Source organism: Linepithema humile, chromosome 4, assembly GCF_040581485.1.
Source record: "Linepithema humile isolate Giens D197 chromosome 4, Lhum_UNIL_v1.0, whole genome shotgun sequence".
In the NCBI taxonomy this organism is placed as follows: domain Eukaryota; kingdom Metazoa; phylum Arthropoda; class Insecta; order Hymenoptera; family Formicidae; genus Linepithema; species Linepithema humile.
The window spans coordinates 27,926,995-27,947,732 of record NC_090131.1 but is presented as its reverse complement, the minus strand read 5'-3'; the positions used below and the strand labels follow the sequence as shown (position 1 = coordinate 27,947,732).

General features: G+C 40.8%; 1 protein-coding gene across 13 annotated transcripts in view; it reads left to right on the top strand.

Moving 5' to 3' along the window:
- The window catches only part of OtopLa (Otopetrin-like a), a 29,648-nt gene extending 9,778 nt beyond the window's left edge, over positions 1-19,870 (top strand). For 8 of the 13 annotated variants that reach the window (XM_012376672.2, XM_067353772.1, XM_067353773.1 and 5 more), the window contains 7 exons: positions 11,206-11,557; positions 12,163-12,271; positions 12,365-12,525; positions 12,606-12,762; positions 12,887-13,428; positions 13,806-14,139; positions 14,236-19,870. In XM_012376672.2, the coding sequence (XP_012232095.1) occupies positions 11,206-11,557; positions 12,163-12,271; positions 12,365-12,525; positions 12,606-12,762; positions 12,887-13,428; positions 13,806-14,139; positions 14,236-14,930 (2,350 nt within the window). In that variant the 3' untranslated portion in view covers positions 14,931-19,870. Of the gene's footprint in view, positions 1-2,357; positions 5,077-6,036; positions 6,298-9,804; positions 11,024-11,205; positions 11,558-12,162; positions 12,272-12,364; positions 12,526-12,605; positions 12,763-12,886; positions 13,429-13,805; positions 14,140-14,235 lie in introns of those variants that run through there. The other 5 variants (XM_012376674.2, XM_012376673.2, XM_012376675.2 and 2 more) reach the window with 5 other exon arrangements.
- Positions 19,871-20,738: the final 868 nt, after the last annotated feature.

The window sequence follows — 20,738 nt, the reverse complement described above, 5'->3', positions numbered from 1 at the left end:
CCACCCAGCAAAATGGCATTTTCAGACATGTATCCAATTTTCCACAAAAAAAGGTTTAAATATTCTTCTACTCCTAAGATAATATTTTTAATTTAATAATTAAATAAGAAAATAATATAAATAGCAATAGCAATTAATAATATAAGAAAAAAATAATTTTTCTGGAAAATATTTGATGTGCCAAAAAAATGAATGATAAAATGCGCTCTGCACTTCATCAATTCAAGAATAAACATCCGCATCACTAGTTTAACTTAAAAAAATCATTGCGCCATATGGAACGCCGACACCGTTTCAAGTGCACTGCTTATCATTAAAGAGTCTCTGGAACGCCTTTGGTGCCTTAAAATAGCCTTAGAAATACTTACTTTAAGACGGTTACACATTTTACGATCTCCAATAGCCTACAGCCGACAAACTCGCTGGCTCTGACTTTTAGCAAACAACCAGCTTATATTAGACCGCGGATATTTATCTATTTCAAGCTCACATATATTTAGTTTATTCATTGATTTATTGATTTATTACACAACTGAATAAACACACTACTGATTATTCAATAAGACTCAATCCACACTTTATCGCTTGTCACGATCCGATAACACCTTTCTCTCAGATCAATTAAATATTTTTCAATTGCTTTTAACGCAAGCATTTACACTAAACATAAATAACGAATCTCACTCGATCTCACGAGATCTCACTGAAACAATTAAAAAATATTTTATCGATCCGAGAGCGGAGCGTGATAAGAACGTGAACCGTGATAAGAACGATAGTGTAGTTCAAGCCTAAATGTTTAACAAATTTTGATAAAAAACAAAATAAGATAAAACTGATGTAAACTACAAAGCATAAATCTGCGCGAAAGTATAAGATGTAATAATTCTATACTTTGTAGATTACAAGTTATTTAATTAGTTCCATTAACATAAAGAACTCTTGCAATCTCCTTACGGAGAGCGTTAAGATTCGTATCACGTTAGATGATTTCGTAATTGAAATCATTGAATGTACCGCAATATAACGAATACTTAAGGTAGCAATTTACGGTCAAATTATGCTCGACTATTCATTAATACAGATTTTTAAAAAATAATTCCATTTAAGAGCACTTTTATGTGACACATTATATAAATAAACTTTATCAGCAGTTATTTATCCGATAAAACAAAAACTAATTAATACGGAATAAAACACGAAACAAAAGATTTTAGATTTTAAATTCTATAAATTATTTCATATAATATTCTAGAATTTATGGAATACAAAAAAAAAGAGATAAACATATAAGTGATTATACGTCATGCGTTTTATGAAGCATTTAAAAATGATAAATTACGATTCTTTTTTTAATTATACGATTGTATTAAATTAATAGCAATCAATTATAAAAAATTCAGAAAGGTCATTCAATTAAGATTTTTGTAAATTGATAGTCGTCGATATTTTATAACATCCTGTTTTTTTTTCTAGGAAAAAAAAATTACTTTTTATTCTAAGATAAATTGTGGTCCATCATCGTTTTTGCGATCTTTCATTCAGAGTTTAGTTCTAGTAACGTAGAATCGCGGCAGCACTGCAAGCGGGTCTCGAAATCAATACTGCTGTGCGTGAGTGTCTCGCCTGTCGCAATCCTTGAAACGCGATATTACAGCACGCAGAAAAATACTACGAACGAGATGTTGCACTCGATTTAATTGCACAAACCAGATTATCATGCAATTCTTATTGTTCCCACTTAATGCTTTAATATTTTCTCCCAACTTTCATTAATTTGGACATAAAACAATAATGAGTAATAAACTGTAGAAAGTATATTAAGTAATAAAACTAAGCAAAAACATGGGAATTAAAGGCAAACATGACCTAAAAGCGCTTCATCATAATTTTAATATTTTTGAAGATGGAAAAAGGAAACTGCAAATTTCATATTCAATAGCAATTTAATATTAAATTGCTCGCAATAAATTGAATGATAAATTCACTTATTAATTAATTGCTGCGTTTATTAATTATTAATTCATTAATTAATTACTGCATTTTGCGGTCATTATTCTCCTCTTTTTCAATCGTAAGAATCTTCGCGATGAAGGCTGAGACATCGTGGAGCCTGGTATTGAAAATGTCATGGATTATTGCCAAGCCTCATCATTTACAATTAGTTGGCACGTGATATTACACGCGTGCTGTCAAATATTATGGAAATTTATCGCGAGACGTATTATTAAATCAACTACCTCCTATTAAACATGTCAACTCATAGAATGTAACTGAAACATACTTCGTATCTCAGGTCTCGATCTCAAATGTAGGTCCGCGGTGAGCTAATCGGTGTTTAAATCGGCCAACACAATTTTTCCGAGTAACGAATGTCAAAACAGCATAATTAAAACATCGCACTCCATCCTGACACCCGTTGAAAGCAAGATACATACATCGGACACACCTACGCCTGCGATCTTGTTGCAATATTTGCGACTATATGCATCCGCAACCTCGCCAAAGGACGCCGGCGACTCTGTTTTTCGGCAAGCAACATTTTTCCCCCAATCACCGCGGCTTCTCATTTCTGCCCGACACACGGCCGCGCAATAAATTCCGTTAAATCCACGGGCGCCAGATCGGCCCAATCGAAAACCAATTTCCAGCATTCCAAATTGACAATCAGTCATCTGCGTCTTCGGTGGCTGCGCACTTCCGTTACGTCCGTGTCGATCGATTGATTATCGGCAGTGCGCGCCGCAGGAGTTACAAACGCGCGCGATCGAGGAAGTCCTCGCGTGATGGGATGATCTTTGACTCGAGTCGAGAAACGGGCCAGCCTCGAGAGGATCGCACCAACGCGAATTTCGCGCGTGCGGAAGGTCAGTGACCCCGGTGGCAGCGTTATCGAGCGGGTCAGTGGGTCGCAGAACCACGGAGCATTTTGTCCCCTCTCGCCACCTGCCCCCCCTCGCGTAGCGCTATCTCGCGCCGACCACCCACCGCCCTCGCCCGTCAGCATCTTCCCGTACGAGAGCAGGCGGCGTTGGCTGAACCGAATACGCGCCTGAAATGTCCTCGACTTTGCGAAAACGCTCCTCGCCCGTTTATCTTTCACCTGGGCGGAATACTCTAGTAGCGGATGACATCTTCTCTTTCGAATAAATGTACTTTAGCGTATCGTGCACGCGTACCCTACCGTGAACCCTCGCGCAAGATTCTTCTGTTATTTAAATGAAGAACACAATCCGTTACATTTCATATGGAATAATCTTCTCTGCATAAATGCACTCTGCAATCTCAACAGTTAATTTCTGTCTATAAACAAACTTTCTTTCATTATTTAGTGAGATATATTTTGATCAAGGTAACATTCAGCCGGCGACTTGCAATGTGCATTAAAAATTTAGCGGTCGTTTCACGCAAATAATGAGACGCCATTGAGAGCCATCTTTCGAGTGGCGAGCGCGTCGATGAAGATGAATCGTGAAAAAGAACGGCGGGAAGTATCCATGGAAAAATTCATGGCGCGGATTCCCTGGGACAAAGAGAATTCCTCCCCAGGTAGTCCCAATCGACAAAAATCACGAACGGGAATGCTCAATAAGCTACAATGCGGAAAAACAGGAACACATTCGCTCCGGTACGCGTCCCTCGATAATCCTCGATGGCGTTTAAAAATTTAACGAAATCGAAATAATTCACGTGCCAATCCGCACAATTCGCAACGCACATGCGTATCCACATCATACTTCATTGCTCGTGAAAACAATCGGACGATATAAAGGATTTATGAGACGCAAACAGTTCGTTAAAAACAACAGCGTAGTTGCCAAAGCACTTCTTGGAAAATAGCAAGAAAGAAACAATCTTGCAGCTAGGAAAAATTCATACGTGATTTTCTGAAAGAGAGACAGTATTTCCGAGACGCCCAAGCAAAAATGGAATCATAAAGGAGAATTGGAAATGAGGTTTAGAACGTGAATGTGGGAGAGAATGTTGCGTCAACTATCTATGCAGATGAAATTAGCCAACTGGAGTAATCAGGGGAATGGAAGTGCTCTCGTTTTTACGCATGAAAATTAACTAATGACGGAAAACACGGTCATACAATTCATATTCGCCAGAGACGTTGCGAAGAAAAATACACGACAGCGAGAAGCGCTCTCAACTATTTGCTCCTTTCAACAAAAAAAAAAAAAAAAAAAAAAAAAAGCCCTAAAGCCCCTCCTTTCTTTATGAAAACGGCGTACCGTTAAACGTCCGCGAATTCTTTGCCGTGATTTCCCGCGTTTGCGCCTACAAAGAGGAATTTCAAGAAGCGGTCGCGCGGCGACGAAGGAAAAATCCACAAAGACACGAAGACACGGGATTCCGCCGAGGTGGAGAACGTAGGCGCCTCACCATAAGCTGACACGAAGAGGACGGGGGTGGGGGGGGGGGGACATGATCTCGAGAAAGAGATGCCGGAACGATATAGAGAGCGCGCCGGGGAGAAAGAGAGAGAGAGAGAGATGACCACCCCCGCAGCTCTATATAGACCAAAAGCTCTCGCGTTCCGCAGTGCGCTTGTGCGAGAAGCTGCCGCTGCCCGGGAAGAGACCTCCCGGCCAGCTCAGTCTCCGGGATGCTGGGGGCGGCGATCGTGATTCTACACCCCCATTCTCGTGGAGCTCCGATAACACGACTCGACTGATTGCGGCGCGGTCCCGCACGCACCTCACCAGCCACTCGAATTAGCCCACGGTTTCGCCTGCCTGCCGCGCTCTTCCCGCTCGCCCGGCTCTTTTCGCGCGCGCGAGTAGAGGAGAGAGCCCGGGCTCCGTTGTCTCCCTTGAACGGGTCCACCCTCCGCCGGCGCCGTCGCTGCCGCCGCACATCCGTCCGTCCTTTATCCCACTCTCCTCTTCCATCTTCCTCACATCTCTCTCTCTCTCTCTCTCTCTCTCTCTCTCTCTCTCTCTCTCTCTCTCTCTCTCTGGGGATCCCAATCCGCCCTCCGTCCCTTCTCCGCGTCCACGCTTCACACCCTTTTCCGCCGAAGCCGGGGCGCAGTCACCGCGAGGGCCTTCAGCCAACCGCCTCTGGCAGGTGAGTCTCTCCCGTCATCTGTCGTCGCGGGTGCGTCGCGACGCTCAAAGTGGTGGTCGTTCGGTCCGCCGGTCATTCGAGCGTATAGTGCCCGGATATCGAGAGATTCAGCCGCGCTCGTGTGTGCACAGGATTTTCCATTAGCTCGTTCGACCAAGTAAGCGAGATCAGAGACTTTAGCGACCTACGTGTCATCGCTTCTTTCTCTCTCTCTCTCTTTCTCTCTGTTTCTCTTTGTTTCTCTCTCTTGCCATATCTCTCTCTTTCTCTCTCTCTCTCTCTCTCTCTCTCTCTCTCTCTCTCTCTTGTTTGCGCTCTATCTAACTCTCTCCATCTTTCAACTTTTCTTGGCACCATCCGCGCGTTTCTTTCTGGTTCCTCTGTAAACTCCACGGCTCTCTATTCTTCCGCCACTCGATTCTGCCCGGGCGATTCTGCCAGCGACTCGCAAGCTGGAACACAGGCGGCAGGTCCCTTTCCCGCTTCCGAGGAGCGAAGAAGATTCAAACGTTGCGATAAACACGAAATTCTTGATTCAAATTTTGTCACATTTTAACATATCGCATTTTAAAATATCATCTATTATATCGTAGAGTATTCGTAGAATATATTGCTAGAGAGAGAGAGAGAGAGAGAGAGAGAAAGAGAGAGAGTGCGCTCTCCGTTTTTGCGTCGCAGCGGAGGGATCTTTAGTGACAAGAAGGATTGGTAGCATCAAAGCGCAGACTCTTCCGGCGGAAACGGGTAGACGAGAAATGGCGGTTCAAGGGTTGTCCGACTCGAATTATCCGATAACGTAAAGAGTTAACTGCTTTAGCCTAATGTGCTGATACGATTGGACTCGATTAATACCGAGGCGTGCACCAAAATGGCGGCATAGGTACCAAAGCGCTCCGAAACACGACCACCACGTAGGGGGCACTTGAGCTCGCGGGGGAAATTAAATCGATTTGTTACAAGATCGCTGAGTGTCTTTTGACGATCGTCAGGGCAACTCTCGTGAGACGAGACAAAATCCACGATGGTGGGTGGTGGTGACTGTAAAGTCGCCACCGTGGAGGTAGAGGCGGCCGCCGCTGGTGACAACACGGCGACGCTTCCGGTCACCAGGCCCCTCAATCCGCAAAACTCGCCGCCGAACGCACAGGACAACGCCGAGAAGAACAACGCCGCGAACAAAGAAATGGAGCTGAAGAACGTGCGATCGACCCCGGCGAAAAAGTAAGACGCACGTTGTAGAGACGAACAAATAAAAAGATCTTAATTTACGAATTACCCCTTCTGTTTCACATTCGCAAACGTTAATCTGTGCAACGGACGAAGCAAATGTTTGCATATTGTATTTCTTTCGGAATAATTTTGCACGAAAAAAAAAAATATTACCACTTCTGCGAGAATTAATATACTGTTGCCATTTTTATTGATATATTAAAAAAAAAAACATTTTGTAGCAATATTTGTTCTCTCTGTATAAAATTATTCTCAAAAGAATGGGATATGTCATATTGTTTTATCCGTTGTACTTTGCTATTTTTGTCATCAACAATTTTGCTCTCTGACATAATTACAAACGGATGCTTTTCCATGCAAGAATGAAATCTAGGTCAAGTACGGACGCCATTTAGTCCGACTGTGATGCACATGCTAATGAAGCATAATTATTTAACAACATGTTAATTATGCGTTTGTAAATTTATATTCTTAGGGCTAACGATATGACTTACGATACGCGCAACGCTGATGTTAATCAATCAAGGCATAATGAAAATCTAATTCGAACATAAACTTGAAGACTGTTCATGTCAGAAATTATAGTTAAAATATCATATTAGTAATTAAAGAAGCATGTAATTTTTTATAAACGTATTAATCTCACTAATATTTATGAAGAATAATGCATCACGATTCTCGAGAACGAGCTGTTTCGTGCAATATTAATTTCCAGCTACTCGTGCTGTGTGTAAAATCACATATGCTTTATAATTTCGCGAATGGAGATGTATCGATGCGTCTGGCTGCGCGAAAACATTCATCTCCGAAGTGTAAAAGAAAGCGGACTGTAAATAATCATGAAAGCAACGAAAGCGACGTTAAGCACAAATAAAAATGATCAGAATATCAACAATCATAGTAAATGTGTGCAAAAAAATTTGCATAATATTTATTATTTACGCGGAATAACGCGATATTAAATAAAATATATACAAGATACTAAAAAATAAAAATATATTGCAAAGAGCAATATTTTTTAAAGTAATTACTAATTAATAATTTTTAAGCAATTTTAAAGGAATTATTAAAATTTTCTAACGTCTATCATATAATTTGCATTAAATCCCCATCAAAAACTTAGATTATCCATCTTAGCAGTCGGATAGAAAGCGTTGGTCATGTACCTTCGTACATCCGGCTTGTGAGAAAATAGTAACAGGGGCTCAAAATGGAAACGAGATAGTCGAGTTTGGTTTGCATGTCTATTTACGACATAGTTCGTTAACCCGTGCGCAGCTTGGATACGTGACGCTTGCATTACATGTAGGAACGACGTGCATAATACATGCATTCGTGTAATGAATGACAATTAATCGTTCTTCAGAAAAATATTGGACGGAATGCAAATGAGAAAACAGAAATCCAATTGTGGTCTTTTAAAATAATTTTTACAGACTGAAAAGGACGGTACAAACGATCACTTAATTATAATATCTTTCATTTAAAATAGCAGCATATTTGCTTGCTACCTTTTCATTCTTTTTCTATTTTTTCCATATCGTAAATCTTTGTGATAGTTTAAGTTGGCGTGGAAGACTTTCATTGTCGTGGGCACAAAAGCCACATAGAGACGCGGATAAATCGGACAGTTCGCGCGCTACTTTTCAATTGACTAATATTGATTCGATGACAAGTGTAGCCATATGCACCTTGCGACGAAGCAATAGGTATCTCGGATTACACAGCCGCAGTCGCAATTGCATTAATACGGTCTCGAGCCAATGCCACTGGCAGTCTACGTGTCGCGTCCGCCGCAAAACAGTGCCCCGCCACAAATCTCTCGCGAGCGTAATTCCTCCAAAATTTAATTAACTCGGAAATTGGAATTTCCAACTGTGTTGCAAAATACGAGTACATGATTTATATCAAAATACAGTGATTTATATAACAATTTTGCAAAAATAGTGCATTATGAAAATTGTGCAGAAGTATTAAACTGTTGTGTAATAAATTATATGTAAAATGTAAATAATTAATTTGTGGAAACTGAAAGAGAGATTTATTTGACAGTTACATATCCCAAGATTCGATATTCCTGCGCGAAAAGAAGTCAGTCGGTCAAAGAACTGTAGAGTCACAGACAATCAATGTAAACTCGGTTATTGCCAATCATAAAATTACTGCACTGCTACCCTCGTTTGTAAAGTAAAGAATAGAATGTAAATACATGTTCGAGTGCAAACTTTTGTGAGAAAAGATAAGAATTCGCATCAATTAAAACTATCGATTCTTGATAAAAATAATATAAAATATGAAAATAATGTATATAATTTTGACAAATTACATATTTAGCAATTAAAGCAGATTCTTTTGAACACTTAATCTGTGATTCTGTAACACGACGATGGTGTCTCGTGATAACGATTTAATGAGCGCGACTTCTAACGAACCCGATTCAAATACAACTTAATCCGCGAAACGCTCGAAAGGATTTGAGAAAGGATGGAATCTGTTGAAAGGGGATGAGGTGAGGTTAAGCCCATAAGAGGGCGAGGAAACAGGGAGGAGCACCAGCGCCGAAAGTAGGTACTTCGAGATATCGACCAGCCGGTCTGGACCGTTCCACGTCCGCGCTACTGTTTCCATTTTCTCGTTCGCTCCTTGTTCGCAACTGGTAAAAGGCTGGCTGTAACACCGCGCCTCTTTCCCAGATGGCAAAAAAGATTGCGCACTTTCCTTCGACGTTTCTGCTACTTCTTTTGGAGTGGCTATTTAGCAACACTTCTTTCATCCTCAATTATACAAAGTCTGCAGTGACGAAAACTAATTGGTTGCGCACGCAATCTTTTTCGCGTTGCTTTTAATTTATAAAAGAAAACATAATTATTTTGTAACGTAGTTTTTCTAAATTTCTGAAGCTCGCAGGTTCCATGATTATTTGACTCTCGATATCAGGAAGCCGCGTAATGAAGCTGAATAGAACTGAAATACTGGTTGTGAGCAATACCCAAGACGAGAAACTCATTCATTGTTATTGATGCGTTCTGCGCTCGCCAGCTCAATTGTGGGGAACAATAGCCTCGAAGTCGGCCCGATCAATCCAATTAGGAGCGGGTTAGTTGCTCCGCTTCTCAGCTAATTAACATGGAGAAACTGTAATTATCGCGCGTACTGCCATAAAATAGGTTCGCGCACAAAAATGCCGATAAAATAAGTAAACGATGGTGTGCTGAATTACATATAATAAACAACGGAGTTTATTAAAAGGACATCCGGTAATTCTGAAATACCTTGCGTAATAAATTACAACGGGTAAATACAGAAGCAGGCGTTTTTAAATAAAAGCGCTCCCGTAAGACACGGAAAATATCACCGCCTCTACTCTAACGCGCATCCCACCCGTCCATCCGGGGAGAAAAAAAATCCCTGACGCGAGTGTACAGCCTCGTGCGGGACACAATAAAGTCTGTGCGCCCCAACCCCTGAAATGCCACGGTGACAAAGGGCGGTTAAGCCCTTCTCGTCGTAGACGCAAAGCATACGTGTTGTCGCGCGCGGGCGTAGCTGCATCGTGCGGCGTCGCGCGTCGCCCCTCCTGCGTGCGCGCTGCGCGGCCCCGTTTTCCCGTGGAAAAGCCTCATTTCCCGCGCGATTGATTCCCGGTGAGATCGCGCCGAGTTTGCGACCGGTATTATATATATAGACTATCGATTGCGCCGCCTAACCTTTAAGCGAGAAAAAGAGCGTAACGAGGATGAGGCACGAATAAGTACGTTCGAGATGCTCGAGCGGCAGTCATGCTCGTCGATTAAAAGCGAATGCACCAGGTCAACTGTTATCGAAGATCGACCCCCTTTTATCGCACTCCGCGTAATCGTGCCACTCGTTCCAAGATCAAGTGATAACGGCCGAAATTGAGAAGACTTTCAATTCATGTGCAAGCATTTATGATTTCTAAATATCAATTTAATTATATTATATTTCTGATTAATCCAGTGAATGTATGTTATCAAGTGAGTTTGTGTGTCAGTGTAATTTTTATCAAGAACACATTGTGACATATTGTAAAGCGCAGCTTGACATTTTAATTAATAGTGATTTTAATAAAAGCAGCATTTGACGCTCAGTCACTTTGTTGCGCTGAACTGATCATGTTTTTATTATAAATTATCGATGGTTGGCAGTAAAAATTTAATTTGAATAAAATCTGTATCTATGTTATATAGATCAGAAAATTGAGGGCACAGTTATATCTGGCAAAAAGAATAAAAATTTAATGAGTTCGAAACGTCATTGTACTTAGAGATGAAAACAGAAATAGCACGTAGGTGCGAATCGACTTGCGCGATCGAGAGCGCAACAGTCGACGCTCGTTGTTAATCGAAGTAGGACGCGGTACTGCGGTGAAACACTTCAATAATTATATATATATAAACAATAATAAATTAATTAAAATAATAATTCATTAATTGAGTATTATAATCCAGAAATAATATAGAACAGCAATTATACAACACAGTACAAAATATAAAACTAAAAGTTTTATGCTGTACGAAAAACGTGTAAACGTTAATTTAAAAAGAGAACTATAAATCCAAGTATCTCGTGTAAAATTTTGACAACAGTTCGAAGTCATTATGGAAGTCGAAGTTGTGCCATTCGTCGATAGTAATGTAAGAAGGAAGAATACGCTGCCACGACGGGGTAGCAGAGTACAAATTGTTCAGAAAAAAGGGTGAGATTATTATTAAAATGTGATGTAGGTTTTTTTGTCTATGCAATTGAATCTAAACGCGTCGCACTGGCCGACTAACATGTGTCAGGTGTCACATTTCGCATTATTATGACATGATAGTTATTATTTTGCCAAATCGCGATAAAAACTGACGAATTTGGATGTTTTTTTTTTCATTTCAGAACGTCGCTCTTCATCATCATGAGCTTCATCTATGCGAAACTGCTTGTAGTCGTGTGCATCGCTTACGTGATAAGCGAAGTAGTAACGCACAAATTGCCGCTGTATTATTACGAGGGATTCTTCACTTACCTTTACGGCATGAGTATTCTGTTCCTGCTGTACGTCTTCTGCTTCCTCCTTCAAGAAAGCGCCTGCTGCGCGAGAGGAAGTGACACGCCGCCGCCGCCACCGAGGCCGCCGAAATCTAATTGGACTTCTTCCAAGGAAACTAAAGACAAGAAAGACAAAAAGAAGGATAAGAAAGAGAAAGATCAAAAGCAACCAAAGGCCAAAAAGGAACCTCCTCAGCAGGTTTTCTAAGACTATTCTTTTAATAAACCATTAAAAAACAAGCAAGAAACGAAAGAATTGTATAAAATGTCTTTCTAAAATTTTTTAAAAATTTGTAATATGATAGCATTTGTAAAAAAAATAGTAACATTATTTCTAGCAGTCTATCTAACGCAAAATGCCACAGCTATGACTCATTGCAATACTAATTTTGTTTCGCGCGAGTTTCACGGCTACGGCAATGGCATATTAACCATGAAATGTATTTTAGTTAGCGCCTACTGCCTAAGTTATACGAATACTCTTGAGGCTGACGTAATAAGATTAACTATTGTTATCAATCGTGCTTTATATCTACAGCATTTCGAACGCCTCCATGTAGATTTCTTTAGGTATAAAAAACAATGAAACATAAATCTTTGCTAAAACTAAATTCAAAAACATTCAGTCATTTTTTATTATTGTCAATTTTAACAAAGATTTATACTTGATTCTTTTACGTCATTATCTTAAAAAACTTCCAAATTTTCAACGTCAAATTAATTAACGTCCAAGCTTCTGAAATAAAATATTTTTGCAATCGAGTAAATTTTTCAATATATTCATGGAAGATGTCGTTTTTGTAGGATGCAACCGATGTTGAAGCCGGCGTGGCAACGCGAGTTTTGCGGAAACGAAAAACTTCGCAGAACGATCACAGTCACGGTAGCTTCTTCCTAAGAATCGGCGCTATTGGTAAACGAAAAATTTATGACAATACTAAATATTGTTTTGAAAATTGATGCTAATAGTGTCGACGAACTGATGAAATATTCAATAAATCGATAGCTTTTGGATTGGGCACAATGGTGTACAACGGATTGGAATTCGGTGCATTCTTCGAGATACCACCCACATCACCCTGCTATCAGATATTGCAAGGCGTCAATCCGGTGTTGCAAATGATTTTCACCTTTATGCAAATGTACTTTATCTTCATGAATTCTCGAGTACGTATTTGAAATGCGAAGCGAGGCGGACGAATAAGGAATCAGGGAAATGTAAATTGCCATTATGATATTCTCCGCAGCTGAACATCCATCGCTTCAAAGTCATCGCTCGCTTCGGTCTGATGCACGTGGTCGCGACGAATCTCTGCGTGTGGATACGCACTCTGGTTCTGGAGAGTCTCAAGGAGATCACGCAGTATCATAAAAAACTGGGCCAGGTTCAGGCGGGGATTCTCGGTGAGCGATCTATTTACAGAATTAATCGCGCGCCGTCGCTCAAGCCGCCCGAGCGACGTCGCGATGTTTCAAGCGGTTTAGCGACGATACATATCGAGCCTTGATGTCGTGTCGACGTTTGCAGAGAGCATTAAGCAGCACTCGATGCGAAACGCCGGAGCTATATTGGGCACCGAGCCGCGCGACATGGCGCAATTACGGGAGGCGCCTCTTATAGCCTCTCAGAGATCGACGACCGTCGCACCGACCGTCATCGCATCGACCACCAGCACGACCGTGACGGCTCTGGGCCGCGTGATGAGAACAACGGCGAGATCGATCATGGACGCAGTCACCACGCCGGACGCCACCTCCACGAGCACCTGGACAACTCCGTCGACGACGACGGCGTCGACCACCACCTTCGCGCTGCCCAATCTCACCACCAGCACGGCGACGACTCTGTCCACTCTACTGACTACATTCACACCGTCGACCACCAGCACCACCACTACTACCACCGAGAGGATCACCACTATCCCGACCACGACGAGCACCAGCACCACCTCGACCACCACACCGTCCACTACCACAATCTGGTCGCAGATTATGGAGTTCATGAACGCGCCGCAAGGAGACATGGACAACCAAGTGCAAGTCATGGATCCGGATCGACCTTACATTTCGGTTCGGTTACGATTATAATCTAATAAAATATTTCATTGTTCCGGTTTTGATTTCGATTTCTTAGTTGATAAAGAAAATTGAGACCGTTCAAATGGCGGTTTTTTCATAAGCAATGATCGATCTGTAATATCAATTCGTAATTGTAAACATTGAAGAAAATTGGAGCAAAATAGAACAACTTTTCGTTTTTGTCAATTTCCGAATTTTCTGAAGTTAATTCGAACCGCTCGAACTATTTGAATGTATTTTCAACTCCAAAAGCCCGAACTATTTAATTCGATCTTGAAATGCAAACTGTTCTAATTGCTCGACCACTTGAAATTTTCGAACACTAGTTGAAACAATGAACACTAATTGAATCCTCCCACTTCTCTCAGGTACCGCAGATCTTCGATGTGAGCAACTTGACGAATAGCAGCGAATACTGGAGACCGAATCTAGGCATCTACGCGGAAGCTTTGACGGAAGACGGCACGGTGTCGAACTCATGCGGACGTGTCAATATCATGGGAACTATCGTCCAGGATGCGGCACCGTACTTATTTCCGTTCATAATCGAGTACAGTCTGATCGGAGCGGCAGTGATTTACGTGATGTGGAAGCACATCGGGCGACATCCGCGTTGGCCCCATCAGGCAGAAGCAGATCTTGAACGTCGCTTGGAGGCCATGCTCTCTCGACGAGCAGTCGCTCTTGCTCACGCCGGTATTTGCATTTATTTGCCAGTTCTCTGATTTTTTTTTTCATTCATCAAGCATACTACTATTGACTTGATTTTAATCGTGTTATTATAAAAAATATGATTAGGTCACACCAGAGTCGACTGCGTGGGAGCAAGCAAGGGTCTTTTCTTCGGTCTGCTTCTTCTCGTCGGTTCCCTGATATGCCTGATCCTCTTCTTCGTGCTGATCCATCATCCGGAACTCGGTTTACTCGCAATTTACCTCGCCGACGTGTCCCACTGCGTCCTGATGGCACTATCCATCATCGCCATTATCATCGGCTTCATCCGCGTGCAGAGCCTCAAGTTCAAGGCTGAAGAACAGAGCGACCTGAATGACATCCTCCTGCGCGTCTCCGCCTTCGGTCTCTTCATCTACGCCGTCTTCAGCGTGATCGCCGGCTCCCTCGCGGCCTTCACACACGAGCCGAATTTACTGGTGATGGTAACAGGATTGCTCTCGGTCGCCCAGGTGGTCCTCCAGATGCTCTTCATCGCCGACGTGTCGCGCAGGCGAGTCCATTTGCCCGAGCACGACCGCAGCAAGCCCGGCCGGCAGGTCGTCACCTTCTTGCTGATCTGCAACGTGACCATGTGGGTGATCTACACCTTCGAGACCCAGAAGGTCATTGCCAATCCGGTGCAACTCGACTTCTACGGATTCCTGGCCTGGGCCATTGTGCAGAGGGTCACCCTGCCGCTGTGCATCTTCCACAGGTTCCACAGCGCCGTGACGCTCGCCGAGATCTGGAAGACCAGCTACAAGGCGCGTCTGGAGTAGACGAGCGGAGAGCCTCGTTATGGTCAATCGTCCGGAGTGGTCGTCGGTTGGGACAAAAGAGCGAGCACAAGCAGGTCAGGATGCTCGACGACCTCGATCACGTACATCGATTTCGGGTCTCGAAAGAAGGCAAAGGTTGAAGAACGGGAGGGGAGAATTGGTTAAGGAAGATTGGCGGACGGAAAAAATGAAAAATGAAAAAAAAAAAAAAAACAAACGACGGAACAGCCGAAAATAATCAAATAACACAGTGTCTAATGCGCCCGTTGCACGAAGAGACCTTCAGATGATATCCAAGTCGTTGATAATTGTTGAGAATTCCAAGAATCCATGTTGGAAGTCGGAGATTTTATCTCGTTAATGAAGAAACCCTTTATCGACGTCTGAGGAGGCGCTTGAATAACACGATCAAGGTCGATCTGACATCCTCGAAGAGGAGCTTTCGTGTAAAGTGGAGCCAGACATAATCGTGTCGAGCCGCAAAACTGTTTTTTTTTTGTCTCCATTTTGTGCACATTGTATTTCTTTTTTTTTCTTTTTCTCTCTTTTTTTTTTTTCATTTTTGTCTTGGTCAGTAGAGTCGATGAGGAGAGAATGACACCTGGACGATCGACGGCCATGTCAACGATCTCGTCGATCAGACGGGCTTTTGCCGATTCGCGGCGCAAACGAAGCACAAAGCAACCAAAGTGTTAGCGTTTCACGAAATACAAAATACGCGCTTTCCTTCACCGCGTTTCTCACCTTACACGATCTCTATATACTGCCACCAAATTTTCTACTTTTATATGTATAACGTTATATGTATCGTATATGTGTACCTTCGCCCCATCGTGCATCAAGAGCAATTGCTAAGCAATTCGGTTCACACGCGAGGCTTTAGATTGTCCGGTGTTTTCTTGTTTCATTATCAAAGTATATCGGATCGCTGTGATATATACTTTTGTGAAAACTTGAGTCGGCGTTGGCGACGAATCTCCTTCTATTCGTGCGTTAACGATGTTTAACTAAATATTTCATATTTTTATAAGTCAACGATATTTAGCGGACGAGATTAGCTTCTAAGTTCACGCGTTTGGTTCACGCTCTCTGATAAAAAAAAAAATCGTACGAGATCGTTAATTAATTCGAGACTGGAGTTCGCCGTATGAAATGATTAGCTAGCTGTCGGGCGAACGGCTTCGTTTCCGCACTCTTTATCGAAATAATTTTGCGATCAGAAAAGTAGCGAGAAAGGAGCTCTCTTAATCTACTTATTAACGAGTCGCACGATTCGTGATTACGCTCGTTTGATTTAGAACAAGCGGAACGGTCGTGGTTGCATCTCGTAGTCCAACCGGAGGTATCTCGACACGAAGCAGGGTAATTTCGCAGCGCTGCTCGTTTAACAAAAGCAAGTTTAACGACGCTTGAGTTTTTCGCGTCAGATCCCTTCGTTCTCGAGCCACTTGACCCGAAACGCGAGTGCTCCCTCGCGTTCATGAGCACGCAATCAACGGGAGACCCGTCCCTTTAAAAGGGACACGCATCAAAAAGATCTCCGTCGTTGTTTCTCGTTGCGTGCCGCAGAGTACAAAATTATTTCACAAGTTTTTCGAATCCTTTTACCAACATTTTTGGAACATTCGCGCTCTCTTCGGATGAATACCTAACCTAACCACGGTATAATGAGATCGCATCTTCGTCATATTTCCATCGCGGGCACCGAGAGGCGCATATTCAAAACAGCATTGAACGGAGAGTCGATGAAAAAAGCGACCGTGTTTTCGAAGCTGACGCGAGCGAGATTATGTATAGAGAATATTTCGTTTTGGATTAACCGAGTACTCTGAATGGCATATATTCGACAAGTTTTCGCGAACGCAAGCGGAAATTACGCGTTATAATGCAGATTGTGTGACTAAGAGACGGACGTAGAGCGGCGGAAAGGAAGTCAAAGATGAATTAGCGTCGAAAAGACTTATTTTCAGCGGAAAGCTATTCGTGCGTGTTTGTCTTTTCAATATTCCGATCAGAGATACAACGTCAAGGCTTTCCGTTGCGAATAGCTTAATTCTTTGAGGGGCGATGGTGCAGCAGCTTGTGTACAACTTCTCACGGTCGAATATATATATAGGTCACAGTATAATGTGCTTAGGTGTCACCATTTTTGTGCGTTTCTATATGTTGGTGCGATGTGGTTTAATTTACGAACTACAGTGCCTAAGTTTCGCTTCATTAATGCTTCTCTTTCAGAGGTCCCGCACAAATACGCTGACTCTCTCGGCCCCTGAAAGAGTTAAGGGTGGGGATCCGGAGATAGAAAAAGAAACGAAGACTATAATCGGTACACGCGAATGTAGAGGAGCTCGCACACCATTCACGAAATATAAGAGATAATTATTACTATCATTATTGATTAGTGTTTAAGCCTATCTCGAAGAGATATCGATCTTTCGCATTTACTTCGCTATTGATATCGTATGTAGATCGTTGAGAAAAGAAAACGTTCATCGTATAGAGACTATACTTTGTGAATTCCTTCACGGTCCCTGTGAAAATATTCCTCAAGATAAAAATCACACTGAATTTCATTCAATAAAATTTATCAGCATTTACAAATTTTATTGAATCAAATTTGCCCACGAAGAGAAAACAATAATACACAAGACACACCTGAGATCCTGACGAAAGTCATAATTACACACCAGTCGACGTACTTAGCTTTCTAAATATTTTAATTATTAGAGATAATATAAATAATAAGTAAAGCGCGTTTGCGCGAAATAAGAGGAATGTTGTTGTAACGGAAGCTTAACGAGAAGCAGCCGTTTAAATCAAGCCGTTACCGATCGATTATATATAATTATAATCCAAGAACGACATTATTAAAAAGTAAACACGATATAAATATATATAGATATAAAAATGGATATATATATATATTATGGATACTTGTATTAAATTTTGATGTGCGCAACTGTAGATGTGGAGTGTTGCGTGCGACATGTAAATAACGATAATCATTCTTCGTCAGTAAATTATTGTTCAGCAGAGTATCTGTGAAACGAACGACATTATTACCAGCGCAGTGATGCGCAGATTTGCGCACAGATGGATTTTTCATTTCTCGACTATTATTTTTATCGCGAAGCTACAATATTGCAACATGTACAAGCTGATTTTTCCAAGATTTTACACATGGCGTAAAATATATATGATGTATGAACGTAACATACGTATATTTTATCTTAGAAAAATATACACGTATATCAGTACAAAGATTATAACGCGCACCAACTTCTATAAATCAAAACAATAATCATGCATTTCGCATATTTTACAGTCGTTGCAAATTTAACGAATAAAAACATAGGCAAATCAGCTTATATATGTGAAAATTTCTAATACTATTAAATTAATGTATTCTTTTGAAGATCCAGTTTCGGTACTAATTGCCAAAATTTAATACATCTCATCGCACAAACCGACGAAAAAGAAATTCTCCTGTGAAACTCTCGAAATCTTTTCACCGACACTCTGCGCGATCGCGCGTGACAAAAAAAAAGAACAAAAATCATGAACGACGACAACGTAGCGAGAGCTCATTGCGAGAATTAAATTAATTAACAAGGCACTGCCACACCGGACCAACAAAGCCGAAACGAATGATAGAAGGGATTCGAAGAAGTATAGAGAGAGGGGGGAGACACGCGCAAATGCAAAATGAGTACCAATGATTCTTTATCGATTTCTCGTAAAAAAAAAAATGCTATAAAGAAAATATATGTAAAACCGGAAACCCTTCCACGTTTAACGAATACGTACGAATGCGTAGCTCCAATATACGTGTGCGTGATAGGAGAGTGAGAGAAGAGAAAAAGAGAGCGAGCGAGAAAAAGGTAGGCGGAAGAACAGAAATTGAGACAATGTGAACCGTTTTTCTTCGGCAAACAACGTCTTTGTATACTCTACCCGTGTTGTAAGGAGTAAAGCCACAATTCTTGTATATGTACATCAATATCTCGATAGTAGCCGTAAGCCTAACTAGTGAGTCGCGGATTTGCGATAAGGCCGACGGAAGATGAATGCAACAGAAATTCACAATTGCAAATGTTTGCACTGCTATTTATTTCTTCTTTATTCGAGATCATAAAGTGACTCGCGCAAATTTCATATCAACGTATTATTTATTGTTTAAGTTTGTGTTGCATTTACGTAAATAATATTTATTATATATAAGTATTTAATTACATATATAAATCTTGTTTGAATAAATATTACAAATATCGTTTTTATTTGCGGCCATAAGAATTTATTTAAGATCGTGTTTCGTACTTTCCGATAATACAATAGTATGTTTGTGTGCGTGTGTGCAGTAATTTCGTGTAGCCCCAAGTTGCGAATCTGCAGGAGGAACAAACGAAGAAAAGACAGCGAGGCTTTGCATATGCATATGTGCCGGAAGCAAATCCGCGACGCATTATTATTTAACATAATGTAGTGAGTTTTTGATGTCTTCGAGTATAATTACAGTTTGTACACGTATACACACAGTTATACGCAAAAACAGACATACATATATACATGCGCGCGCACAAGTGACATCACTCACGGATTTACCAGAGACACACTGTATCGAAGAGGAAGCGAGGACAATGGGAAGCACGGAACGAAGGAAGTTAACGTTTCGTCGGAGCAGGCGACATAATGACAGACTGGACACAAAAAAAAAGTAAAAGTATAAATTACATGTTGTGGTGTAAGCAGTTCTTCGAATGTCGAGTAGCGACGAATACGTCTGTAAATTCGTAAATTCGCTCATTCATCGATTCCTATTTTCATTGTACACCGTTAACAAAACCAGTTTCATTGTAACCCAAGTTGCATCGGTACATCGTTGCCGCATCATTTGTAACGATACACGATTATATTGGTTAATAAAAGTTATCTAGACGTAACGTATAGTTTTTTTTTTTGCCTCGTTAAAATTATTGAACTTTATCTATTTTACTCAATCGCATTTAAAAAATTGAAAAGCTTATAAAGATAATTGAAATTGTATTGTTATTTATGTAAGCCCTATTTTTATCTCTTGAAATGCTTCAATGCTTTTCACACATCCAACTTTAAATATTATTATGTAAGAACAATATAGCAAATTGTTAAATTAGTAAAACTTTTCAGATACTTTTTAATAAGCAATTTTTTTCAATCAGTCAACTTACAATTAAATAAAGCCACTTTATTGTCGATAACTGTGAATATATTTTATTTAATAACAATTTTTTTAAATAAACAGATTAATAATTTCATTTGCAAGTTTTTGCCGCATCAGACTTCTCTCTCTAGCATATTTAAAATATAAAATCGATTGCCAGTAACAACGTTTTCGTAACGGATTCATGTATCTACTGTGGATACATTCCTATTATTACCAAAATGTTAAATAATTTACGTATATTTCATAATTTTATATTCCCGGTTAAAAAATTTTCGTAATAAAAACGTGATAATCAAAAATTTAAAGATTATTAACAAAAAATAAACATATGCATACAGTGCAATTGCATTTCATGTTCACCACGAGATGGTGGTTGTTTCCACCCAGTCTCGAGAACGTAATGCACAGCGATACCACTTGCTTTATTCTTCAAGTTGTCATAAATTTATTAATAATAACTTTGCATTCAACATTCGTTATGGGATGCTATCTAAACTTGCACGCTAGTGCTTTGTTGGATTTGACGTACACTCTGTGTGAATAATCAATCCGTTAAAATTATTAGGGGACTGAATTACTAATCTTTGCATTATTAATTCGTATCG